The 25,400-nt window shown below is 47.7% G+C and overlaps 11 protein-coding genes across 11 annotated transcripts; 4 read left to right on the forward strand and 7 right to left on the reverse strand.

The window, feature by feature from the left end:
* Positions 1 to 765: 765 nt before the first annotated feature.
* On the reverse strand, positions 766 to 2,478 carry N7447_004705 (IQ calmodulin-binding motif protein; the record flags this gene model as incomplete). The annotated part of the gene is made up of 6 exons (XM_057228967.1): positions 766 to 973; positions 1,036 to 1,181; positions 1,233 to 2,096; positions 2,159 to 2,233; positions 2,285 to 2,370; positions 2,451 to 2,478. 6 exons carry the CDS (start codon positions 2,476 to 2,478, stop codon positions 766 to 768), a joined length of 1,407 nt encoding a protein of 468 aa, XP_057084057.1.
* Positions 2,479 to 2,895: 417 nt separating this feature from the next.
* Positions 2,896 to 3,471, forward strand: N7447_004706 (S-(hydroxymethyl)glutathione synthase; the record flags this gene model as incomplete). The annotated part of the gene is made up of 1 exon (XM_057228968.1): positions 2,896 to 3,471. One exon carries the CDS (start codon positions 2,896 to 2,898, stop codon positions 3,469 to 3,471), a length of 576 nt encoding a protein of 191 aa, XP_057084058.1.
* Positions 3,472 to 4,167: 696 nt separating this feature from the next.
* Positions 4,168 to 4,629, forward strand: N7447_004707 (Concanavalin A-like lectin/glucanases superfamily; the record flags this gene model as incomplete). The annotated part of the gene is made up of 2 exons (XM_057228969.1): positions 4,168 to 4,452; positions 4,501 to 4,629. The coding sequence occupies 2 exons, from the start codon at positions 4,168 to 4,170 to the stop codon at positions 4,627 to 4,629; spliced, it is 414 nt and encodes a 137-aa protein (XP_057084059.1).
* A 1,002-nt stretch (positions 4,630 to 5,631) lies between these two features.
* Positions 5,632 to 6,608, forward strand: N7447_004708 (Concanavalin A-like lectin/glucanases superfamily; the record flags this gene model as incomplete). Its single annotated transcript, XM_057228970.1, has 3 exons — positions 5,632 to 5,881; positions 5,951 to 6,143; positions 6,209 to 6,608. 3 exons carry the CDS (start codon positions 5,632 to 5,634, stop codon positions 6,606 to 6,608), a joined length of 843 nt encoding a protein of 280 aa, XP_057084060.1.
* A 322-nt stretch (positions 6,609 to 6,930) lies between these two features.
* N7447_004709 (rhamnogalacturonan acetylesterase) lies at positions 6,931 to 7,728 on the reverse strand (the record flags this gene model as incomplete). Its single annotated transcript, XM_057228971.1, has 1 exon — positions 6,931 to 7,728. One exon carries the CDS (start codon positions 7,726 to 7,728, stop codon positions 6,931 to 6,933), a length of 798 nt encoding a protein of 265 aa, XP_057084061.1.
* A 496-nt stretch (positions 7,729 to 8,224) lies between these two features.
* Positions 8,225 to 10,228, reverse strand: N7447_004710 (Amidase; the record flags this gene model as incomplete). Its single annotated transcript, XM_057228972.1, has 7 exons — positions 8,225 to 8,364; positions 8,406 to 8,490; positions 8,538 to 9,392; positions 9,446 to 9,598; positions 9,651 to 9,773; positions 9,846 to 9,989; positions 10,226 to 10,228. The coding sequence occupies 7 exons, from the start codon at positions 10,226 to 10,228 to the stop codon at positions 8,225 to 8,227; spliced, it is 1,503 nt and encodes a 500-aa protein (XP_057084062.1).
* Positions 10,229 to 13,950: 3,722 nt separating this feature from the next.
* On the forward strand, positions 13,951 to 15,049 carry N7447_004711 (uncharacterized protein; the record flags this gene model as incomplete). The annotated part of the gene is made up of 3 exons (XM_057228973.1): positions 13,951 to 14,017; positions 14,080 to 14,452; positions 14,512 to 15,049. The coding sequence occupies 3 exons, from the start codon at positions 13,951 to 13,953 to the stop codon at positions 15,047 to 15,049; spliced, it is 978 nt and encodes a 325-aa protein (XP_057084063.1).
* Positions 15,050 to 15,628: 579 nt separating this feature from the next.
* On the reverse strand, positions 15,629 to 17,221 carry akr1 (putative aldehyde reductase (AKR1); the record flags this gene model as incomplete). The annotated part of the gene is made up of 11 exons (XM_057228974.1): positions 15,629 to 15,872; positions 15,931 to 16,046; positions 16,106 to 16,234; positions 16,290 to 16,354; positions 16,409 to 16,538; positions 16,589 to 16,661; positions 16,717 to 16,736; positions 16,801 to 16,885; positions 16,960 to 16,973; positions 17,034 to 17,121; positions 17,175 to 17,221. The coding sequence occupies 11 exons, from the start codon at positions 17,219 to 17,221 to the stop codon at positions 15,629 to 15,631; spliced, it is 1,011 nt and encodes a 336-aa protein (XP_057084064.1).
* A 567-nt stretch (positions 17,222 to 17,788) lies between these two features.
* On the reverse strand, positions 17,789 to 19,937 carry N7447_004713 (S53 family peptidase; the record flags this gene model as incomplete). The annotated part of the gene is made up of 6 exons (XM_057228975.1): positions 17,789 to 18,545; positions 18,596 to 18,904; positions 18,966 to 19,086; positions 19,141 to 19,358; positions 19,412 to 19,675; positions 19,732 to 19,937. The coding sequence occupies 6 exons, from the start codon at positions 19,935 to 19,937 to the stop codon at positions 17,789 to 17,791; spliced, it is 1,875 nt and encodes a 624-aa protein (XP_057084065.1).
* Positions 19,938 to 21,615: 1,678 nt separating this feature from the next.
* On the reverse strand, positions 21,616 to 23,729 carry fos-1 (sensor histidine kinase/response regulator Fos-1/TcsA; the record flags this gene model as incomplete). Its single annotated transcript, XM_057228976.1, has 2 exons — positions 21,616 to 23,524; positions 23,575 to 23,729. The coding sequence occupies 2 exons, from the start codon at positions 23,727 to 23,729 to the stop codon at positions 21,616 to 21,618; spliced, it is 2,064 nt and encodes a 687-aa protein (XP_057084066.1).
* A 434-nt stretch (positions 23,730 to 24,163) lies between these two features.
* N7447_004715 (FAD-dependent oxidoreductase) lies at positions 24,164 to 25,349 on the reverse strand (the record flags this gene model as incomplete). The annotated part of the gene is made up of 3 exons (XM_057228977.1): positions 24,164 to 24,449; positions 24,506 to 24,903; positions 24,972 to 25,349. The coding sequence occupies 3 exons, from the start codon at positions 25,347 to 25,349 to the stop codon at positions 24,164 to 24,166; spliced, it is 1,062 nt and encodes a 353-aa protein (XP_057084067.1).
* Positions 25,350 to 25,400: the final 51 nt, after the last annotated feature.

A 25,400-nucleotide genomic window follows, 5' to 3' on the forward strand; every position in this document is an offset into this window, starting at 1 on the left:
TCACAATTCCAGTCGACCAGTCCACAGGAATTTGGCCCGAGGGGTTTGGACTCGGATTATGTAAGTCACGGAAATTTTCCCAACTGGGCAACTTGGAACGTTCAAGATTATATTATTCGCCACACAATTCAACCTATGGTTGAAAATCTCGCATTCTGTTTGTACTATAAATGTCTAGTAAGCTGTACTTATGCAGGACCGCAATTTGTGGACTGCCCATCGGCTAGTGGACTATCGGCCCGCGCTCATGATAGATCCGACTCAGAGATCCACTGATGATGCGCGATACAATGGATCATTGCTGCCTGTCTCAAGAAGCTAAGCTTGGGAGAAGCTTGGCGAAGAATCACGTCGCTGCCCAGGACAGAGATAAAGGGCATCAAATCGTGCATAATCGGATCGTCCCTGCCGCACTGGGTTTTCATGTGCACATGGCCCGCTTTGCAAGACACGTTGAAGCCTCAGTTGCGAGCGTCTTGATCTGTATAGGGCCTCCCGATCATGACCGCCAGACTTCTACTGCGCAACGTCGCCATGCCTAGGTTGTTCGATTGTTTCTTCCAGCGGTACATCAATATGGGCTTTGTACCCATATGCGGTCAAAGTGTCACAAAGCTATGCAACCCGAGTGTGAAAAGACTTCAAATTCTACACTCCGACTTTTCCATGTTAGCCTTCAATTAGACAACAAGCAACATGACAATTAGCGTATCTCATTCGGCCCGCTAGGATAGCAAGGGATATGAATCATGTGTCCCCCCACACTCATTCTTCGGATTGATGGAACTTTTCCTTGGAATTGCCAAGCTTCTTATGTACGGCACGCGCCTTTCGTTTCGTTTTTGTGTAACCTTCAATCCCAGCCTGCATTATATAAGACTTGCTCATGGAAACATGGGACATATCAACACCTTGTTGCTGTAGGGCGTGATGGAATGCCCTGAAATTGGCAGCTGGAGGGCGATAATGACCACTGAACACATTAGCCTGCCCCTTCGGGCAATGATCAGGTTGAAAGTTTTTGATTGAACCCACCTCAGTGGTGCCAGGCTTCGAAGTTGGCCGTGTTTGATCTTAATCATTCCAGCTGCTGCGATACGGGCACCTCGAAGAAAGGATGAATGTTGAAAGGTGCCTGGTTTCTTTATGCCAATGTACAAACGAAAAGAAGTATCTGCAACCTAAGAGAGGCTTAGTCTGCATTCAACAACCATAATCCAACTCAGACTCACGAATAACCACATATCTTCTTTCTCTGGGGACTGGCCCAAGCGCCGCTTAAATGCAGCAGCGGGGCTTGCGTGCATCACCTTTTTTATCATCTTCGTAGCTTTGTACTCATCGGTGAAACATTTCGGGTCTTGATTTGGGGTGACACTGTCAAAGCTCTGGCTTGCAGGTGTTGATATTGATGACAATGATGATGATAATGTTGATGAAGAAGAAGAAGAAGAAGAAGAAGCTGGTGTCGATGGCAATGGTGGTGAGCCCGAGGTGGAATCTGGCTGTAAGGTTATGGAGTTTCCACTGAATTGAGGCACATCATCCTTGATTCTCACAATCCCCTGGAGACTATCTTTGAAATGTGCGGTAGTTGTCCACACAGGTTCATTGTTTTTGGCCCACCGGAAGAGGCCAGCCTCGTCTACCGTCACCATATAATTCAAACGTTCCTCGCGGGTGAGATAGCGTACTTGTTCTTTCTCAAGTCTTTCTCGTGAGCATTTTGGAAGCTCAATGCTTTTTCCATCACCATGATCCAACCAATAGAAGAAATTTTCGTTTGTTGATGAATTCCGCCAATAGGTGTGGTACGAGCGCAGATTGCTACCGTGTCGATGTTTAAGATCAACAATTTCGAGAAAGTATTGAAGATCCATCATCTTTGCAGTAGCCCCTGATGCAATCTCTGCATTATCTTCTCGATTCCCCGTGGAAGACGAAACTTCGGAGACACAATCGTCGCCGCCGACGCGCCGCGCGACACTAACCGCTCGTTGCCAGTTTCGACGAGCTCGGTCGAAACCGTCGTTTCCGGGTGCCACACGAAGCTCGGGTGGTTGATGCAGTTGATGCCACTGGGCTTCTTGAAAAGCCTAGGGGGGACAGACAAACAATATTAGACTCTTGGTCAGTTTCACGCAAGATATACCCTTACCTCAACCCATCGAGTGGAAGCAGCTAAACCGAGACCATGCAGCTCTCGTCGCGTTCGATAGCCACGATAGATTCTCTAGTAATGACGGTCAGTAGAAATCGCCACACCATGATCATTGTACTGTACCTGAACTGTTCGCGCGGCCCGTTCCTCGATGACGTCATGACAAGGAATGGAAGTCTCCAGGATTTTGGTCATAGAGAGGTTAGAAGCTGAAAAGGATTTAATGTTATCAATGAGTTAAGAAGTCAAAAGTTCAAAAAAGATGGGAGATTCATCAAAGCCTGCTCACCCAGCCCGGCCCTGCAGGTGGGGGTCATCTTTGTCAGCCTTAACCTTGGAACAATAGAAAACTCTATGAGCCTAAACAATGACCTTGACTTGACGTCTCATATATATCCTTGGCCATTACTGTCATTACCTGGGATTATAATACAGAGTATACAATAAGACTTACACAACTTTACCCCTCACGAATTTCCTAAAAAAAGAAGATCGGTATAGATCCCGAGACTCAAAAAAAGTAGGGAAATTATTTCCCCATTTAGAATCTGCCCCATAATTAGCATCAATTCCACCTATAGCATCCTTTGGATACACAAAATACAAGATAACTCCCCCGATTACCCCTCGTGAGGAGATGTGCGGGGATTTCAACATTGATGTTTGAAGCTGATACATATAAATGGGGACGTTTGCTCTAAACCTTTCACTCCATTTTACATAGCATCCTCAGCATGGCACCCTCTATCCATCCTCTGATTGATAATGGCATCACACAAGGCTCCAATAGCTTCTCCGGGGGAAAGCTCCACTGCCACTGCGCCTCCGATCAGGTCGAGGTTACACTGAACAGCAACGTTGCTCACAACCACGCCTGTGGCTGCTCCAAGTGTTGGAAGCCATCTGGTTCTCTCTTCTCCATTGTTGGCGTTGTACCCCGTCACGCTGTCTCGGTGACAGCGAATGCATCAAAGCTTTCGGTTGTGGACAAAGAGGCTACCATCCAGCGCAATGCCTGCAAGGACTGCGGTGTGCACCTCTTCGGGCGTATCGAGAGGGACCATCCTTTCAAGGGTCTTGACTTTGTCCACGTGGAGTTGTCCGATGAAAAGGGCTGGCAGGAACCGCAATTTGCTGGTTTCGTCTCATCGATCATTGAACAGGGTTCACACCCCGAAGAAATGGATGAAGTGAGAGCCAGATTTAAGGCAGTGGGCTTGCAGACATACGACGTGCTGTCCCCAGTGCTGATGGACCTGATCTCCACTTTTACGGCTCAGAAGTCCGGCATCAGATTTGCCAATTTGTGATATGGAAGCATGGAAGGTTTTGTGATCTGAAGTTGATGGTTGCGGATTTGACATCTGAGCGGAGTATGAAAAAGAGCGATATTGCCCATGCCAAGTGCTATGTTCCAGTGAATATTAGCTCATTCAGTACAAGTCGACTACTATAGAATAAAAACCAAAAAATAAATGCATGTTACATTTCTGCCCGAGGCCTACAATTTACTCTCCAGCCCCCTTCGAAAGATCTCTCCCTCATCCACCAAAGCATTTCCTTGCCATTCATCCACTCAGCTTCGCCATCATTATCTGTATTGGGATTTGAAATATGGGTATATTTTGATGTCAAACTGGTTTCCTTGGATCCAATCAGAATGATGCGTGTCGAACAAATGATGATCCTCGTCCCTTGATTAGTCTCTTCTCCATTCTCTCATTTGATCACTTCAAGATCCAGTTTTTTTATTTTCCTGTCCGGTCCTCCCACTATATTCACAATCCTGCAGTTTTGCCATGGACGTTGATTGACTTGTCATGGACAACCATTTGTACGATGGGATGATCCTAGCCCAGAGCCCATTAAAAACGCCTACTGTTTCCACTCTCGTGTGATATTTCCCATTTGGAAACGGCCTTATGTGCTTCTTTTCCAGGTACGAAAATATCCTATCTTACACAAATCCGTTACTGGTTACATTCTAGCAAGTCGTGTATGACATCATGATTAGGGAGATTATCCCTCAATTTCCGGAACCCCATCAAGCGTCCTGGCGTGGACAAGCTGAATCGTGGCGTCTGCCCTTCTGGGACTGGGTATGGAATGGCCGTATCCCTGACTTGGCAAAAAACCCTACCATCACTGTTCCTAGGCCCGAGGGTGGATCTGTTCGAATCCACAATCCTCTGTTCCAGTTTCGGATGCCTACAGGCAAGCCGATGCGAAGTGAGGGCGTCGGTACTGAGAACACAAGGGGAAAAGACACAGAACAGGAAGAGTACAAGAATGTAGGTATGATATAGGCAATGTAGAAACGGACGCGCTAACTCAATCAGTTTGGCAATGCAATCGGAACCAGCCGTTGGCCGGACGAAGAGGACCAGAATCCAACCAGTGAGGGCTGGCGGCACGGTGTGGTTAATAACCGCGAAGTAGCAGATGCCTTCAACTCTCACGCAGGATAAAATGGCAAGAATCATGATCCTGCGGCTGAAATGGTGTATCGACTACTTACTGTGCCCATGGACTACACCACCTTTGCAAGCACTAACCCAACCTCCAAAGATCAGAATGTCGTTGGGGACTTGAATATAGAATATATGAGTATATGAATTTGATATATCGCATCACAAGAACTGACCGGAAATCCATCTGGCTAGATTCACAACAATGTGTAAGTACTCCACCCCCCCCAATGTCGTAAGGGGGAATTTCCATTTCTACATGTGCTGTATGATATTCACGTCGCTCCAAACACTAACACCATTATTACAAAGTCACGGCTGGACAGGCGCTGCAGGACACACGGGAAATGTACCAGTCGCATCTTTTGACCCGTTGTTCTTCCTGCGCCACTAGTAAGTATACCTTCTTTAACCGTCTAAGAACGCATCTCTAATTGGCAATTACTTATAGCAACATCGATCGTCTTTCGAAATCTGGCAAGGTCTCAACTCGGACAAGTGGATGGATAACATTGATACCGACAATGCTACCATCCCTGGTTCATTTGGCAAAGAGCCTATTGTGAATGGGAACACGCCTCTTCCGCCATTTCGACGTGATTCTGGAGGAAATTATTGGACCCCGGATGGAGGCCGATCTCCTCCAATCTGGGATATTCCTATCCAGAGCTGCTACTGTGGGACAGCAAGTACCGCCAAGAGGACGGAACACTCAACCAAGTTCTGTTTAAGGAAAACATCGCCACCATCGTCAATAAGCTATATGGTATGTCGCATGATTTGGCATTGGACCCTAAAGCTCCAACCCCAGAGGGTGTTGAGGCAATTGACGGTGGGCTCAAAATTACTGACTTTGTCTTCAGTGTTCGATTCTTGAAGTACGTTGCCCTTGGCAAAGACCTGTGGCAACAATAATCGATAGCTAATCATGGTAAATAATCTAGATATGCATTGTGAGGACAACCTTTCTGGGTCAAGTGATATCTTGCCCAAGAGGATGGTATGCAAACCCCACTGACAGATTTGATCGCCGAGGTATACAACTTCGGCCAAAAGCCCAAGTTGGATGGTTCTTCAGTCTGCGGTAACTGCACACAAGGACAAAAATTGCGTGTCAAGTCGACCGCTTACATCCCAATTACCCCCGCTCTTTACAAGCTTCTCAGGGGTGAACGGAAACTGAAGTCCTTCACTCGCGACGAGGTTTTGGCGTTTATCAAAAAGCGTGCATACTGGCGGGTATTCAAAGCAAGTATACCCGGTCATTTGCTCCATTCCCTTTATTGTATGCATATTGCCGACCTTTGACATAACGAGAAAGAATTACCTCGCCACAAGGCCGAGAAGCTGGACTTAGAAATCATTGGCATCAGCAATGACACGAAGCACTTCATCAACCCCACTACTCCGCCAGTCTTTGAAAACTTCAAGAAAGAGCCTACTATTACCGGTGGTGCTGATGGAGCGCTAGATCCAGAGATGAAAAAGCCAAAGATTGACCTTCCGGCTCCTCGGTAGGTTCCCAGTCCTATAAAATTGGGGAAATGGAGATGGAAGTTTGATCTCTAATTGCAATTAGACCAAAACGACACAGAGCAAACCTACCACTTCATGGCAGTCTCCACTTGCAGCAGACTCTCGAGACGGACAGTGTGATTCTCCTGGAGTCGTCAAGCGTGGATCCTGACAAGCCTGGCGATGGCATCGACATGACTCGGATTTCAATCACAGATGCAGAGAACGATATCATCTTCCATATCTCTATTCGTCGAGTTCAAAGTCAAATAATTTTCAATGCTAAAATCGGTATATCATGGGGTCCGGAGGAACGGATCGACATTGACCGTAGATTCAACAGTGAAGATGATGCAACAATTTTGATTCACAACCAAGGAGGGGGCTTCGAAGCCTCTATTGACTGGGTCAATACCATTTGGTTTGCTAAACGTGCTCAGGGAAGGACACCACAATCTATCTAGTACGATATTCGTAATAAAGATGGAACTTCTGCTTTATCCGAGGATCTCGAAGTGCGCACATATCCTTCGATGAAGGCTTTATTCCTTCAAAGGCATGCTCACTAAGAGGAGAAGTAGCCAGATGTCGTTGATCTGCATTTCGATGGGAGTATTGGGAAGCTGGCAATATTGATTTGATCAAATTTATGAGACCGTGGGGACCTACCTTTAGGCCAGGCCTGGGCGGACATTATTACAAGCATGTATAACTTCTTTGATATTGAGGTAACACCTTGTATTCTTGAACAATAAATGGTTCCCGCAGTCATAATCTTCGGTTGAGCTAAGGCCAGTGGTAGATCCCATGATCAACATCTTCCTTAAGTTTACCATTCACACGCAGATATCCAGACTTTTCCAAAGCATCAAGTTTCTGGGTAATCAGTTCGGCCACAATTCCCCCAAACAGAATACTCCCCGGAACATTCAGATGGGTATAGTCCATTGGGTTGAGGTTGTAAGTAAAAGCATTTTCTGGCCCGATTGCATTGAGGTATCGGGTGCTAGCTTGATTCAGGTCAATATATGTAGCACATGAGCGATAGGCGGCATTGATGGTGCCCATGGTCTCGTTGGCGAGACTCATGAGAATACTCGGTGTGCCTGTTGAGTTATCGTAGTTACGCCGAGACAGAGGGGTGACGAGAATCGGTGTAGCTCCAGCACCAAAAGCCTCGGTCACAAATTTTTCAAGATTGGTGGTGTATTGTGACAATGATATTTTTGCAGCTGGCTTTTGATCGTTGTGCCCAAATTGGATAGTCACAAATGGATGATAGTCATGTCGAACCTGTTTCACGATTCCTATAACTTCGTCCCAATCGCCTCCATCTCGAAAGCTAACAGTAGTTGCACCGTTGTGACCGAGATTGCGACCAGAGGCTCCTTTGAAAAGGGTTGTATTGAGAAAGCCGTCCCCCCATCCTCCTCCGTTTGAGGATTGAGGGGCTGTGGTGCTATCACCTGCCAAAATAAAAAATGGTCTCTTGGGCGACTGCTTCAGGGAACGTGAAGGATATGCTTGAACATAAGATAGGATACTGAGGAGAGCCACCCCGGTTGCTTTCAAGATCATGATCATTGTTGTGTGGATCATAAGGATCCGAGTAAAAGCTGCATATAAACAGTAACATTATCCGCAGAAGACAGATTTTACATGAACTTATAACAGTCAGATGTGGGTGAACAGATGCATTTCTCCAGTTGGTGGAAATTCCTCGACGAAATTGATTTTGCGGGGTTTCATGAACTGACGACACATTCTCGCGGCCAAATATCCCGAGGGCAGTCGATGGAAATATGTTCTACGAGAGTCTCTCCCTTGGATTTATCCTGCTTAATGTCCTAATATGGAAAAATCCCGAGGTCACTTGTCAAATCTTCTTCTCATTTCCTCTGCCCTTGCGTTTTTACAGGGAGGGGACTAAGTAAGATTTGATTTACCTACATGGATAATCTACAGCTAGTTCGTCAACCCATGTTATTGACATTTTGAGCAGAAATCTAAGGCGAATTTCGAAAATTGAAATATTCCTTCTTTCTTGGGAGGCCATTCATTGCATCGGTGCCAAGATGGCTCAGAGCTTGAGTATCTCAGACACAAGTTCCGCCGCTTTCACCAGTTCCTCGTCATGCATGTTTTTTCTGCCAACGAGCTTGCACACAGCACGGAGCTCCCTCGATGTCATCGGCAACATCTGGAAATCCACAATTAGCACTAAATCCATCAATCATAATAGGGGGGAATATAACACTTACAGGGAGGTTTGTAGTTCACATCCCGAATAAACGCCTTGTCGGCGCTCTTGTTTGCCTTGCTATGTGAAATGATACAGCTCGGATACTTCGGAGAGTTAGTATAAATGCATAAGACAAGAAGAGGTAACTTACATCCATCACATTCCAAAGGACAGTGTAAGGCACAAAGCCAAACCGGTCATGAGGTTGAGCGGTACCTTGATAGCCGGGCATGATAATGGCATCCACCTTTGCCTGCATAATAAGATTTCGGAACTCTTCCTTAAAATAATTCCGCTCCTCATTGAGGTCATACAGGGCTTCAAGTGTCAACGGAGCATACCCATGTGGCATGTAACCATGGTCCAGAGATGTCGATTCCAAAGCAGGGATAGTCGGTTCCCCACTAGCAGCAATGTGCTTGAATGGAGTGAGGGTTGGATCCATCGAGAACATACGAAATTCCAACGTGCAGGCATCTCGAATAAGCAGGGTGTTGAGAGGAATAACCTCATTCCCTGCTGCTTGAAGCTTTTCGGTGGCTCTTGTGAGAGTTCGTAAAACTGGTGGATGCAGAGGGAAATGGGAATCTTCCTGGATGAGTCCAAGTCGCAAGGTGGACTTACGGGGAACGGTGCGCCAAGGAGAAAACAAAGCGGAAGAATCGAATTGCCATGGGTCTGCATTAGTCACGAGTCTCATAAACAGCTCCAGATCTCTGACTGATGTTGCCATGGGTCCTGCGCAGGCCTTGATCCCCGCCAGACCCCCGCGAGCAGAACTAGTCTGTCCCCCGTATGGAATGCGGTCCACAGAAGGTCGCAATGAGTAAATCCCGTTGCAGATAGCCGGGATTCTGATGGAGCCAGCAATGTCTGTACCAACGCCCAGCACCGATCCTCTCATAGCAATCAATGCCCCTTCTCCCCCAGTTGACCCGCCAGCGGTAAGATTCGATCGGTGGGGGTTGAGTGTACGGCCAAATACGTAGTTGTGTGAGTCCGCAGCCTAAAACTCTAGTTGAGCAATTGTGACACGTTTATGATTGTAACACCACTGACCATCATTGTCTGGGGAACGTTTGTCTTCACATACGGGATGGCTCCCAAGTTAAGCAAAATCTGAACTGCCGGGGAAGTTGAACTGAGGGGGCCATTTTTAATAAACGAGGTAAATCCAATCGTGGACGGAATCCCAACGATGTTGAAGCAATCCTTTATATTTCATCAGTAAGCCCAAGTTTGCTGTCCAGAATTGTCATCGTACCTTGAAACTAATGGGCAACCCATGCAAAGGGTCGACAAGTTTCCCCGTTTTCAATAATATTTCATCCAAATCCTTTGCACGCTGAAGGGCACGCTCAAAGAAAGTCTCAGTGAGGCATCGAGTCTGTGAGTTCATCGTAAGCCGCTAGCTAAGCATTTTAATTTCAAACAAAAGAGAAGTCAAGTTAACACATACCACCTGCTGGGCAATCGCAGCGCGAATGCATAATGCTTCGGTGACCTCATAGGCAGACAGCTCTTGGTGATGAATCTTGCCTAGAAGAGCAGTTGCATCATAATTTTCAGTTATCTCGAGTTGTCTTTCTGACAATGTTCCCGACTAGCGTGGAACATCAAACACATTCATGCCAGATGTCTCAGATATCTTGGTCAGTTCTTCCGGGATTTGCCATTCAGATGGGATCTTAGCAGCTTCTTCAAGTTGCTTCCTGTGCACGAGCACTTCCCATGATTCAGTCTCCATTGGTACATATATTTATATGCAGACCTCATGCTCAGCCAACGCACTAAACATCAAACACAATCAAACATCCATAGCCTAAAAGTTTAGCTTACCATGGTCTTAGATTCTATATTCGTAGTCAGACCTCTTAAGATAAACTACCTTGACATTATTGACTTACCTAAGTACTATGGATAACATATTCAAATGGGTGTGGCTAGTTGTACAAGTAGATACCAAAGACCAAGGCCCCTGGGAAAGGAAAACCGGATCCAGTGGCTAATAAAACACATGTGTAGCTGTATAGCTAGAATAAGAACTGCCAAGAGAATAATGCTGAAGTGACCTCTTGAGTGTCAAGTGTTCCTTCCACTCCGTTAGCCCTAACCCTCCACATATTCTCCCTCTTCTCTTTCTTCTCTCCAACTTTGAAGTATCCCCAGTTTTCACATCTGCTATCGTCCCCGGTAATTCAACTCTTCTAGAAGATCTTGCTTCTTTTTTCTTCTGATTTCGTGAAACCTACCTGCCAACGCCTGGGTCATCGCCAATATGAAACTTTCATAGGTATCCTTCTTTCTCACCAACCCGCTCAGTGATTTTTCGAAGGAACTGCTACAAACCCTCTAAATGGGTCATTTCAGCAAGTTGCACTTTGGACAATCTCTTTCTAGCTTTTATCGATTCGTGATGGAATCTCAGCAGCCCCGGCTAGCTTTTACTTTATGAGCCTTCAATAGGGCCAAATCATCTTCTCGGCCGAGCACTGCGAGATAACTATCTATTTCAAAGACTCAAAATCAGCAGAGATCATTGAAGAGCAACAGCTGCTTTGCAACATTGGCCCAGGCCTGGCGGTGAACTTGTTGTATTCGAGATTGTCCCATCAAAGCGGCCCGTCATCCCTGTTGTCATTCAAAGGAAGCCATCCCACAATGCGGAAGCAACACACGGTTCATCTCAGTGACCCACAATTGAACTAGACCGGCAAAAAGGTCATAATCTGGATGATGGGCTCCAAGAACCACCATGAATATTCACAACAGCTCGTTTCCGTCATCCGCAAGCATGCCAACAACCAAGGGCGAACAAATTGACGCTGGTTGAGGGAACGGAATGAGGGGGATCAGCAGACAGAAATATCTAGGCTTATACCGAAGGACCGATGAGAGGTATCAATCTAGGGAATCTTGTTTCTAATCAAATCGTTCTCACCTCTAATCATTTGTTTTCTTGGGCCGATACACATTTATTGTCTATTTCAGGGGTTCCAGGAGTCAAACGCAGCCAACTCGGTCCATTGATGCTCCAGCTCCCGCATCATCCAAGAAGTGCGCCATCCCAGCACTTTCTCTACTCGAGTGAGAAATCGCAATGAGCCTTCTTGCTCAACTACATTTCGAAGACAGTAGCCAACTAAGGACATGTCAGCGGGCAAATGGGTCAAGAACTATGGAGTGCACACGAACAACGGTGTAACAAATGTGATGCCATGAAATAGGCATTCTCGACGCTTTCGTTGGACAGCGACAGGCCAATAACCACGACCAAATGGTCAGCAATGGTTTTCTGGGATTTATATCAGCCTGTAAACATAGTTTCCCAGAGCTTCGGCTTGACTACCTCCTTCAAACGCCTTGCACGAGCCTTTTCATAATCGGTGATATCGACTGGTTGAGATTCGGACAAAGTAAGAAATATACACGCCGAGTGATAGTATTGCATTCCGATCACTGTTGGCGACGGTCAGTAATCTCAGGTTGCGTCGTCATTGGGTCTAAAGATATACCTGCAGGCGGGGATATCATCCATACTTCAGGGAAAGGTCGACCAGTAGCCACACTCGATGCTTGGTACCGAATAGGCTGCCAGGTTGTGGACTTGGTTTGATTCCACTCTTTCACGCTATCCGATATTTGTCGCCAGGTATCTTGTCCCACGATATGACCGGGTGCATCGCAGCACATTTGTAGAATACGGGCGCAATAATATATAATCCTATTAGCGCAAGCAGCGTCGTCGTCACGATGAAACATTGAAGACCGTTCATAATTCTGCATGTCGAGTTGCAAGGGCTGATACTGTACCACCGATGCATATATAGCTTGTCTCAAAAACTGCCAGCTCACTGCCTCTGCCAACCCCCCAGAGGACGCAGAGCTGGTGACAAGATTCACCAATCGATTGGACCCAAGCAGGTGAAACTTTTGGTCGGCCTTGTTCTCCAGCTCTTCATATATACGAAGAATAACGACCGTAATGAGCATGTTCTCGTCGCAATTTGTCTCGGCTTGATCTAATGCCGCAATTAATAATTGCAAACATTGCCCGTGATAAGCCGAGGCCTCCCAGTCACTATCGTTGGCCAAGATCGCATCATGTCGCGCAGACAGAGCTAGGATGGCTTGCAGGACCATGTTATTCTCCAATGCCCGTCTTGGCACTTCGGTGCTGAAATGTGAATGGATGTCACAAACATCGGCCTATAATGATCAGATATGTAATGCTAACACGAGACTGGCTTATGGCTCACCCAGGGTGCTAATTTCTGGATAAAGTAGCGCATCAGTGATGCCTCTCTTAGAGTCAGTGTATATCGATCGACTGACAGCAGGCTGGGTGGACTGTTCATAGAGTGCTGGCGGGATCGATTCCCATGAATTGGGGTGGGAACTTGAGCCTGATATATGTCCTCCGAGTGAAGACCATGAGTCCATCCACCGCGACCATGTACTATCTGCTCTGATACTGGAGAGTTGTAGTGCTCTAAAGCACTACCTTCGTCTCCAGCCGTTCCATCATTCGGCTCAAGGACAAATGTCACTGGACCAGATTAGTACACGACTAAGGTCATAGGTCCTGGATACTTACCGGGATGTGACACGTCCACCCAAACTTGCTCTTTATCCCAATCTAACTCACATCGGACAGGGGCCCCATTTTTCTTTTGGTAAACATGGTGGACAGGCTTGAACTGGAAGCGGGGATCGAGGTGACATGGCCGGCCAAGTCGCAAACATGGAGTGCAAGTCGATGCACCGGTGGGAATCACACATCGTATATGACGATGACGACACCTTCCACAGCCTTTGCTTATTCTCATAGGGATATTGACTTAGGACTATCGAGATTCATATAGAACCCAACATGTCAGGAAAAGGTTCCCCGCATATGCTGAGTCATTCAAGAAAGTTTTCTACCTCCATGGTTTGCCACTCGTGGTACCAAGGACCTCGGGCATAAAATGGATATCCATGAATAACGTCTTTTGATATTATACACCCTTGTAATATTCCAAAGGGTTACTCCGTACATATCTATTCTATGTAAATTCTTTCGATTCCTCCCTTTGAGGGTTGAGAATTTTGAACCAGACCAGCCCGCCAAGGGCCGCCAATTCTGTTGCCTACCCCATTCCCTAGTTCTCCGCACGGGATTGGAGTACACAAGAATAGCAACACAGCTTCGGTGCCGAGAGTGACGATTAATCCATGACAAGTAGCTTTCATTTTGAAGAACTTAATAGATCTCCCACAGTGCGAAGATTGCTTCGAGACTAGGCTCACGCATCGTATCTTCCGGGCAGAACGATCCCCCTGGGCCGTGGGTCTCGGGTATTGTTCAACAAAAAATCCCAAGTTGACCAATCAACACTATAAACAGTCACGATCGGCAGCTCAATTGACATACAATCGCCTTAGGCTGGAAATCTTTCGACTCCGCCTCACTCCATATCATTTACCTTAAAGCTGCGAATGCCCGGTGCCTTGCACGCACAACATTCAGGGCTGGTCGTGTGAATTAAGTAACTGAAGCTCCGCAAACCACAACCGTACGGATGATTGTAATCTACCTTCTGATAATTGCCAGTGCATGGCAAAGAGCGGTCGCTGATTCTGATGCCTGTAAGTTCTGTATTGCTTTTTTTTTTCCTTGCCGGACCAGCGGTGTAACTCATTCCATATAGGTTCAAGCAGTGTAATTATCTCAAATCAAATCGATGCGAACAAGTTGACCAGCTGCGACACATTTGACGGAAGCATTACGATATCTTCTTCTGCCAGCGGAGTGATTACTATCAATAATGTCGAGGAAATCAAGGGCGCGTTCAGTGCTGAGGGCGCCTCAGAACTCACGAAAATCATTATTCCTGATTTGGACAGTGTGCAGGAAGGTGTCACCCTGAGTAACCTCAACTCACTCACCACCATAGCCATGGGCTCGCTATCACAAGTTTCTTCGAGTATAATAATTACGGGAAATCCGAACCTGAAAACACTTGGGCTTCAAGAATTGGAAGAAGTTGAAGGACAACTGGTATTGACGGGATTATTCGACAGGTATGATCATTGCAACAGCCATCAACCCCCACCTTCCACGATACTGATCAATATACCAGCGTCTCCCTACCTTCTCTGGATCAGGTCAAGGGTCAGACAACGATCACAGGCAGCAGTTTCATGTCATGCAGTAGTTTGGACAGCTTAAAATCGAACGACGTCTTCAAAAATGGCTATTCCTGCGTTAGTGGCTCGTCTGGGCTGAGTCCAGGAGCAAAGGGCGGGATTGCAGCGGGTGTAATCGTGGCTGTTCTTCTGATTGTGCTGGGCCTATGGTTTGTGCTTCGGCGGAGGCGCCAGAGACAGAGAGCTGAAGGGACCCAATCAACTGTTTCACCTTCATCAACCCCATCAACTGTCGTGGCACATGATGAAAAAGCCCCCATTTCTCAAGGCAGCATCTCACCTCACAAAGAGCCATCACCTCCAGCAGTACCGCAGACTCTCTTACCCCGAAAGCCAGTTGGGTCCGCAATATTCTTGGATAGTCGCTCAATCTACGAGGCACCAAATGGATCTGCTCCGGATCATAAATGTCACGAGTTGGACGCAGGACCAATTTCAAGCTCTCATCAGCGACCAATCAATGCAGGCTGAAATGATGGTCATGACCGATTTACGAGCAGAGACGATCTTGACAGCGAGTGAAACAACCGTGAGATGGCAAAAGTGGCATGGCAGACAGATTTTCGCAATCATATATATACCCGTGGGACCTTTTTTTGAACGCAACATGTTGTAATGATGGGGTTTGCCCTCTTTCTTGAGTTTCAAAGAAGCCAACTGTTGACGGCCAAGAGAATCCGGTCTATAATATTGTGTCTGCATGGGCTTGTGTAGTCTTAAGAGGTCCTCGCATTCGAGTCATATATCACCACCGCCAGCCCACCTTGTGATCATTATGTTAGAACACAGTCTACAGGGGTCTTATATTGGAACTCCAGGACTAGTTAGTTGACTAGCAATGCACAGTTACTGCCTCATGAATCAGACACTCAACAGGCGTCGGTCAAGACATTTATATGGGATGATCAGTTGACCTTGATCGGTTGATTATTGAGCAAGTCGGCTAGATATATCGTCACTGGTGCAAGCTCTGTTGACACTCCATAAAGTACACGGATGTCTATTTCTCATTCAACCAGCAGGCGCCTGAGGCTATCGCTATCAGCGAAATTAAACACTCAGAATAACCTTGTGATCAGCGGGTTTCTCCTCGGGCTCGCCGAAGATATTGATATTCCAACGAGGCTTGTTGGCAGTATAAGGAATGTTGTAACGCTTCCGGTCCTGGCCCAGCAGGCTGACCTTCTCAACCTCCTCGGGGGTGAGTTCTACCTCCTTGAAGTTGTCACGAATGCGCGAAGGAGTGACCGACTTGGGGATGACACTGTGTCCGCCGACCTGAGACCAGGCGAGACTTGAGTACTGTTAGCTTCCACGAAACGATACCACAGAAAGGGCGTACATAGTCTTACATGACGTGTGCGGGGGTGACTTCCTGGCCAGTGCGCTTTGAAACAGATTCGGCAACCTCCTTGACCTCAGGGCGAGTGATAAGCAGGGGAATGCCGAGCATGTTGTTGCCAAATGCCTAGAGCTTCAGTCAGTACTGGGCTTGTCCACTATGAAGCCAAAATGGTAGATACGTACAGAGTAAGCAGTGACGTGGATGCCCTTCTGTTGGCAGTACTCAATCAAGTCATTGCTCTGGAGCACGGGGTGGCGCTCGATCTGGTTAGCTGCAGGGACGACGCCGGTACCATTAATAAGAGCCTCGAGCTGCGGGGTGTGTTAGCTAATGTACAGCATATTTCGGGACAGGGAGGATACGGACATGCTCGATCTTGTGGTTGGAGACACCGACGGAGCGAACCTTGCTCTTGGGGAGTTGGGTCATGGCTAAGAGGAATTAGCTGTGTCTTGTTTTCCAATCCGCTCAAGTTGATCACTTACCCTTCCAGGTGTCCACAATAGAGACGCCGTCATCAATGACCACATCACCACCCTCGACGGCGCTGTTGGCAACGAGGGGGAAGTATGAATCGCCCTTCGCGAAGGCAACGGGCCAGTGAACAAGGTAAAGCTGGTTCTGTCAGTAATAGCTCATGGGGTCACTGAATGGGATAATCATACATCAAGATAATCCAACTCAAGCTCAGCAAGGCAGGCATCCAAAGCGGCCTCGACAACCTCCGGGCGGTGCTGGCTACAGGCAGAGTCAATAATCTTGTAGTGTAAGAATATAATTCGAGAAAGCGTACCTATTCCATAGCTTGGAGGTCTGCAGAATGAGATGTCAGTTGCTGAAATTGTGTAACATCCCGAGTTGGTATAGATTAGCTTACAATAAAGATATCCTCGCGCTTCAGACCGGGAACATCGTTATAAGCACGCTTGATACCATCGGCGACCTCACGCTGGTTCTGGTAGCTATGAACAGGTGGTAAGCACGGCGCAATTGCAACGGAAGGGAGTCTCATGATCGAGAAATTAGTACTGCATACATAGTTGCCAAATCCTAAGAGGGGTAGGGGTTAGCCAATAGTTTGAAAAAGGAGATGGTTGAATATGTACATACCAGGTGGCGGTAACCAGCCTTCAATGCCTCATAAACAGCCTCACCAACCTGGCCAGGAGCAGACTGCCAAGTACCAAAGCCCAGCTGGCTAAACGTGGGGGTCAGTAATCAAGTCATAGTACCATTTCAGAATATACGCACGGGATCTGGTGGCCAGAGTTGAGGGTGACTTTCTTTCCGAGAGACATGATTTTTTTAATTGAACAAATTTGAAGAGAAAGAGAAGAAAGAGAGGACGACAAATCTTTAAATGTCCAGTTCTCCTGCGGGGCTATTCTGGACTGTCCACCCCTTTCGGAGTAGACTCCACCGAGGGGGTGAACAATATATAAATCGAATATAAAGTAATAAGCAAGTCATATTGACATTTGGAACTGGCAGTTGACTGATTTATATCTGTTTATTCGTCCACTATAATACTATAATAGGGAACTATATGAATATACATGCCCTATAAGAGTAACAGATATCCCAGCCGCGGGGTATTTCATGAATGATGTCATTTTAAATATAAGATCGTGATTTCAGAAATATTTCTTTTGTGTCTTTTAACATTTTGGTTGGCACGTCGGGCTTTGAATCCCTCAGGGGACGCTTTGTCGGTGCGATCGCTCCGGCCTTGTACCCGAGAATGCTACAATATTGCAGTCATTTTCATTCTTTTGGTTTCCACCAAAACGTCCATAAAATCGCATCAAATTCCCTAGGTAAATCGGTTCTTAAAGTATCTGCAAAGATTTCCCTATGGAACTAGTTTACTGGCCCATGAAAACCCTCAAAAGTTCCGGATAGTTAGGAGTGCCCAACCCGGTCACTGGATCCCACCCCTTGGCCGCAGAGAACCCGTCAGTCTGGCAACCCGCATTTGTACCCTTGGTCACGTCAAAGAACGCCTCCGTGTGAGCGTACAACACAGGGTTAACAGACCCAACAGTGGACTTGCCAGCGGCCAGTCGCTCCTCGTTGATGCGGGTGAGGATTCCAGCAAAAACAGGGGCAGAGGCCGATGTCCCACCAATCGACACGGCTATCCCTCTGTTATAAATGATGACATTGTCACCAACAGCAGCCACATCTGGATAGGCACGTCCGATCCGGTTGTAGATACCGTCATTATCGCCGAAGCTGCTGTTGTCCACACTCTCATAGTACGGGTACGGGGGCTTTGCCAAGGCAAAGTAATCGGCAACAGCCTGGGCCTGATAATCAGGCGCCTTATAAATGTTGCTGAAGCCGCCGCCTGACGGGAACCTGGTCACTGCTTGCTCCTTGTGGTCTTCTGGCGAGGAACCAGTGGGAATTTCAGTACCTCCCACCGCAGTAAGGTATGGACAGGAGGCAGGGAAGTCTGGAGTAAAGATTCTACCATCTAGACCAAGGCAGTTGCTGGGGGTGGGATCGCCTCCACGTCCAGCCACACCAGAATCGCCCGAAGCGACCACTACTGAAACCCCCATTGTACCTAGCTTCATGAGCTCGGCACATTGTCGCGCTGATAGGAAATGGGTAGGTCTGCCTCGGCGGAGCCATATGAAATCGAGATGACCTTGGGCGGGTCGTACACGCCACATTGCAGGGAGCCCTTGTAGCCCCCCTCATTGGGATCTGGGTATGGAGGGTCTAAAGGCGAGATGGTACTGCAGTACGAGCCATCAATGGCGTCCAAGAACGTGTTAAGGAACCCTTGGAACCTATAATGATGCTCGTAATACATATCATCGCTTTGGAAAAGGATGGAGTTCTGTGGCCAGATAATCGGGTAGGAGATTTGGAGGTCCAGATCGGATTCAGCCCCGGCATTGAAGGTGTTTGCAGGAGCCTGACCACCATCAACTGGCTTCAGAGTTGGGTGTGTGCCATTGGGGATTTTCCTACCGGGACATCAATTCGAAGTCCAATCAACTCAATGAATGATGATTAAAGACGACATACGAGTACAATCTCGAGAAGAATAAATTTAGATCTTCCTGGGCATAGACATCCTCAATGCCCTCAAAGATCCCTAATTCATTTCCTTCTACGGCAGAGTGACCCTCGCTGATATTATACATCTCTATAGGCTTATCAGCATAGCCAATATATGGGGATTTATACTCGGATCACTTACGTTGAATGCATTGGGGTGTGATGGCCTGGGCGCAAAAGGACGAAGCTTCGCTCGACAGCGTTTCAATTGGTAAGGGAATCGGCTCAATAATAGGGGGAATCCCATCGTCGAAGCGTTTCTGTTTATTGGTCAACCTCCGGACACCAGTCACCTCCCGCAGAGAGATTCCTGGAGTGACATAGTCGACATGCTCACGCACAGAGCTCGGGAGATGATATCTATCGTCAGGGGGTCAGCAAGACTGTACATCCAACCCAAATAACAGCCTGACTCGCGACAGGCCACGTGCGATCGACCCGTTTCAGTATGTGAGTAGACATAGTACTCTGTGTGCAGCAAATCCTCGAGCTCCTCGGCATCGGCGTCAAACTGGATCCATTGCTTGTTGGCTGACTGCGTGATGCGGTCTTTGGAAATACCCGCCGACTCCAGCCAAGAACGCACATCATTCACACTCTTTTCAGTGGGGGTAAACAGGTCGTGCACTTCATCGACGGACAGATGCTGTCCGTAGCGGCTCGAGGACGGGTTAGACCTAAACAGATCCATCTCAGTTTCAGACAGTGGGAGGTCCATTGTGCAAGTTCATACAGGTCCATGAGTAGCTCATGGCCATAGTCTATGTTGGACTGGATCAACCCGATTCGCACAGGTAGTGACACATTTCCGTCAACCTTCTTGCCTTCAAGCCAAGATTTTGGGATGGAACCACGACGCTCGTGTAATTGATAATTATGAGCCGTTGGCACTGCCATCGCGCTGGCCACCAGGGCACAAAGCATAGTGGAGGATTTCATGGTAACAGTCTTCGCGGGAGTTTGCTAATTCAGCTTTCCACCTTCGAACTTGCGGATCAAGTCAAAAAGTCCCAGGGCGGACAAGGCATACTTTATACCATTTCCGTCTTCCGGTGTAGGCCTAGATGGGGCTTTCAGTGTCGAGGACTTTGAATCCGGAGGACTGAGATCACCCAAGAGGAAAGCAGCCAGTCGACCAAAGATGCTAAGACCTCGGGAAATCAAACGGGGTAAGGATAGAGCTTATCCTGCTTGTCATTAACTTTGGGCGGCCTCGATATCAGTTCCGTCTTGGCCTATAAGTATCTCGCTGAGGGCTGACCATCCGCGTGAAGTTCTTGGGGGCCATCCATCCACAAGCTCAAACCAAATCGACGCCCATCGGAAGGTTAAGGCTAGAGACCGTCGGGGCAGGTCACACAGGGGACCATGTGAACATCATTGACACGGAGAGTATCTCTTCCCTGATGGGGTTCTCTTCCCTGATGGGGTTGCGCTCTTCGGCGACTTTCGAAAATGACGCCGCTACAATCCATCAAGTCGAGTCAAGACATTTGAAAAGATGTATCTTTGTCTTCAATCGCAGATCAGGTTCCATTGATTCCAAACCTCCGAGCGAACTGGAAATTAGCAATTACAGTCCGAGTGAACAAAACGCTGCGTCGGAAGCATAGCCATGACCTCATGCGAAGATAAAAGATCCTCAGCGTGCTACCTCGGGAGAAAAATACCCGAGGGATTGACTGGTCTGGTAAAGAGGTCAGAAAATGCAACCAGCATGATTAAACGCAGAAGGCTTGAAACACTAGGCATCAAGGGCTATCTGGTGGAAGTGGGGGGAGGAAGCTATGCATTCTGACATTTTGTGAAAAACAGGAATAGAGGAATTGAATTGAGACCAGGCCCACGCTTAAGACGGACTGTTAATGTTAAAGCGTCATATTTCCATGGAATTCAGACAGTGGAATTATTGGGAATACTTGCCCAGGTGGTCAAATGGTAAAAGCCCCTTATGCACTCTGCAGAGTACTTTTTTGTATCAATTTACGGTGATTAAAAGGATTGGCTGCTATTCCAACCCCATGGACACTACGGATGACCATTCTTGTGTCGAGATCGCAACCGTCATCCGTCCACTATACGGCTACCTAAACTCGACATAGGGGGATGATCTCATGAGTGGTATTAAAGAGTTGATACAGAAAACCACCCAAGGCTGCGTGGTTGCAACGTCGGTGGCAGAAACACAATTGCATGTGCCCTTCTCCAGCCATAAGTCATGCGAGCAATTTAGCTCGTGGGATATTTCATGTGCAGGGGACTTTAGTATGTCGGTGGATCGCATTGCCATCGATCTTCGAGTGCAGATGATTAGCGGAGTACTGCAGGTTTCAATATGAAAGAAGTGCCAGAACTCAAAGCATCGTAAGGATGTGGTTTCAAGGCCCATTTGTTGGGCCGTTGTCCGAAAGGCTCAGGTGAAAAATGGCAGCTTTTGCCGCATCGCTAAGGGGATGTGGTTGAAAGTTCTCAACTTGACGATTCGACCGCAGATTCTCTCGTCCATGGCGCCAACACGGGTCTGTTTCAACTGCCGTGCCTTGATCGCATCAAAAGATGGCAGACTGACGATATGGTAATCGCGCGTCACAATCCCCGGCTTGAGATAAGCAATCACTCAGGATCCGCACCATTTCCACAATAAATCCACCAGCTGCTGCCGATGCAAGGGCTTAGCGATGTAATCGTCCATCCCCTTGGCCAGATACATATCTGCGTCTCCCTTGAGAGCGTTGCCTGTCAACGCAAGGATGGGCACATCGAGTTTCATCCGTCGAATGTGCTCTGTGGCGGTTAATCCGTCCATGATCGGCATGTTGATGTCCATCAGGATGACATTATAGGCCAAAGGCTTCTGCTTGACCATACGCACTGCTTCCGCTCCATCCCAGGCAGCATCGACGCGCTTGAACCCCAGGCTGCTGAGAAGCTTTAACATAATAAGTTGGTTGACCTTGTTGTCTTCGACGAGGAGAATGTGTTTGTGTGGGGCGACCTTCTGCAGTGACGCGGAGTTATCTAACGCCTCAGGCGTAGCCGGTGGCAACCTCGGCTTCACTGGAGACACCGGCGAGGTAAGGCGAGCCATTTTAGCTGTCATCCAGAATACACTACCGGGTCCATCGGGGTTGGCATGGAATCCAACCGCTCCATCCATCAACTCAGCCAGGCTCTTGCATATCGATAGACCAAGGCCAGTACCTTGGTATCTTTTGGCGGCTGTGTCCGCGAATCGCGTGAAGGGGGTGAAGAGGATGCTCGCGGCATCTTCAGGTACGCCGATACCAGTGTCCACTACCTGCGTGGAAATCACATACATCTCAGGGTCCTTTTCATCGATGGCATAAGTGGCATGAACCCGAACATAACCACTCTCAGTGAACTTGACTGCGTTGGTGACCAGATTTTGCAGCACTTGGCGGAATCGTAGGGGGTCCCCTTTGAGGTTTGGAGGAAAGTCGTCACTAACAACGCTCATGATTTGGACCCCAGGCTTGAGCGCTGACTGACAATTCCGGACCACCGCAGAGATCACGTTGGGGATGTTGACCATGTCTGAGTTCAAGGGGAAGGTTCCCGACGATAGCTTGGAATAATCCAGCACATCATTGATGACCTGCAGCAAGATGGAGGTTGAGTCTTCAAGAATGCAGGCGAATTCCCGCTGGTCATCCGTCAACTCGGTCCTCAGTAGCATTGTCAAAGCCAAGAGCATTCCATTCATCGGGGTGCGCAATTCGTGAGACATGTTGGCCAAGAAGTCGGACTTGAGCTTGGCGGATTCTTCAAAGGCGTCAATCAAATGGGCCTCTGCGGCACAGCGTTCGGTCATGTCGCGGGTCACTTTCACAAATCCCACATGGCTGCCATTCTGGTAGATGGCGGTAATCATGACATTGGCCCAAAACCGGGTGCCATCCTTGCGGTAACGCCAGCCATCATCCTCCACTTTTCCTTCTTTTACACAGACCTCCAGCTCACGGGCGGGCTTGTTCATTTCGCAGTCATCGCGACCGTAAAATACTGAGAAATGCTGGCCGATGATCTCGGATGACGTGTATCCCTTCAAAATCTCGGCGCCAGAATTCCAAGTCGCAATATAGCCACGCGTGTCCAGCATGAAAATGGCGTAATCTCTTACGGTGTCGACCAATATTTTGTAGGTTTCGTTGAGATACATTTGTTCGCTGATGGAATCCGTCCTGTTCCGTTGACGCTTGGTCCGCTGGGCTTCCAAGAGTAGGTAGGTGAGGGAATCATCTTCAAAGATGGGTGTCACGCTGAGTGAAAAGAAGGCGTCGAGCTGTGCCACATGAACACGCTTAATGACCTGCACTTCGCGAGTTGATACGGCAGTCCCGACAACACCACTTAAGGAGGCGATATCGGGGGCGGGAAGGATGGAGGGGGGAAGATCGTAGACATTCGCTGCCAAGAGTTGGTCTCGTGGGCGCTTGAAGACTTCCACATGACTATTGGACACTTCCACGATTTGTAGGGCGCCATTTAATACGAGAGTGGGCTTCCTGCGAGGGTTAATAATATCCTTTGGAAGGTTTTCAAGGGGGATTCTCACGGTGTCAATCGATAGATGCGACTTAAGGATCCGGCAGGCTGTTCAAGGACTTTGCTCTCCAGATTCAAGTCACTCTCGGCTGGAGGGGTGATCACCATGGCATTGTTCATAGGGCGTTCAGTGATGCTCAAGTGGAGCATCTCATCCACAGGCATATTGCTAACAGCCTGGAGGGAAGTGAGGATGTCATTCAAAAAGATTTCAGAGGGATAAGGATAAGGATTTCTTTAACTCGTTCACGGGATTTGAAGGGCTGAAGAGAGTCCGGGAAATTGAGTGGACGGGAGAAAAGGCCGGGGAATCGAGACCAAAGTGGATTAGGGGAAAAAAATGGAGAAGGAAAAGATGAGATGATAAATATACGATGGAAAGGAACGTAATCTGCTACATCTTGTATTATGTATATTAATAGACTTGTAGATCTCTATAACTAGTTATGTGGCTATGTAAGTTATGTTAACTAGTTAACTAATGTATATAACAGTAAGCTTCTATTAATGTCAATCGGCAATAACTCGGTATTAAAACGTTTAGTTTTCATTGAACTGTCTAGTGTGATTGGTCATTTCCCTGAGATCTCTCTTTTCTTCTACAAGATCACATTTTCACGCTCAGCTGCCTCCACCATCTTGACCAACGCATCGGCAATCCCATATGAAAACGCATAACCACCACCTCCAAACCCATACGCCGATAACACCACCCGGTTGTCCTTTTGTTCAGAGTCCAGACGGAACCCTCCTTTTCGAGATGGTCGAATTCCAATAATATGGCTCACCTTATCTGCAGCTGGATGTTCGGGAACAATCTCAGGAGCTAATCGATGCGCACGGGCAATCTCATCTCTCGCGATATCCATGTCGACTTCAGGTGACCTGGGAAGGGTTAACTTGGCCTAGAGTTTTGGGAAGGATTCAAGGAATTTTCATACAGGTTGCCTTGTTGTTTCACCCCACCTAGCACTACCCCCTTGGATAAAGGCCGAGGAATCACATAGGTATACTCCTTGCCATTTCGGAAGTGGAGTGTGTTGCATTGATCAGTGGCCAAAAACACATTCTGCCCTCGCTCCGGAAAACACTTGTCATCTTGCACATCCGTCAGGGTCCTACTGCCCCAACCACTAGCATTGATGAATACCCGTGATTCTGGGAACATCTCGTACAGCTCCTGGAGAGACTCGACACGTTGGCGGATAAAGCGACCCCCAAGAGATTCCACTTGTTTCCTAAGATAAGGCATATGTCTTGTGGGATCTGTGACCAGCGTTTCATAGGCCCAGGCACAGTTGAAATTGGGAGGGTATTCACCATGATTCATCTCACGGAACTAACAATCAAACTTGGTCAACATTGAAATATTCATCAAATCAAGGGATCACAGGGAGTACAAAATACCTTGGAGACTACCGTCTTACCCCATATCGCCGAGTCGGGGGCCGGCTTTTCTTCAAGGTACTCTCGCGCATTCACAATGCACACTCCTGTCTCGGGGCCATCTTGTGCCATCTTGAGTAGTACGCGATGTGTGACGGCTTGGAGGTACCGTTGATCAGGAGTGATCCCCCCGGCAGCATGCCATGCTGCTCCTGCCCAAGCCGATGCATAGTAAATATTCTGGTCTCCCGGTAGATATTCGGCCACCAATACCACGGGGAAGCCATTCAGCAATAATTGACGGGCAGTCGCACAACCAATGATCCCTGCACCGAGAATCACAATAGGTCTTTGAGAAAAGGGCTCCTCATTGGTATCAAATTGGCTGCATTCACCCATGGTGGGGTGAGCACAAGGCTCAACTGAATCGTTTTCCCAAAGTCCTCTAGA

Source organism: Penicillium robsamsonii, assembly GCF_028829455.1.
Source record: "Penicillium robsamsonii strain IBT 29466 chromosome Unknown utg000003l_segment0_segment0, whole genome shotgun sequence".
Lineage (NCBI taxonomy): Eukaryota > Fungi > Ascomycota > Eurotiomycetes > Eurotiales > Aspergillaceae > Penicillium > Penicillium robsamsonii.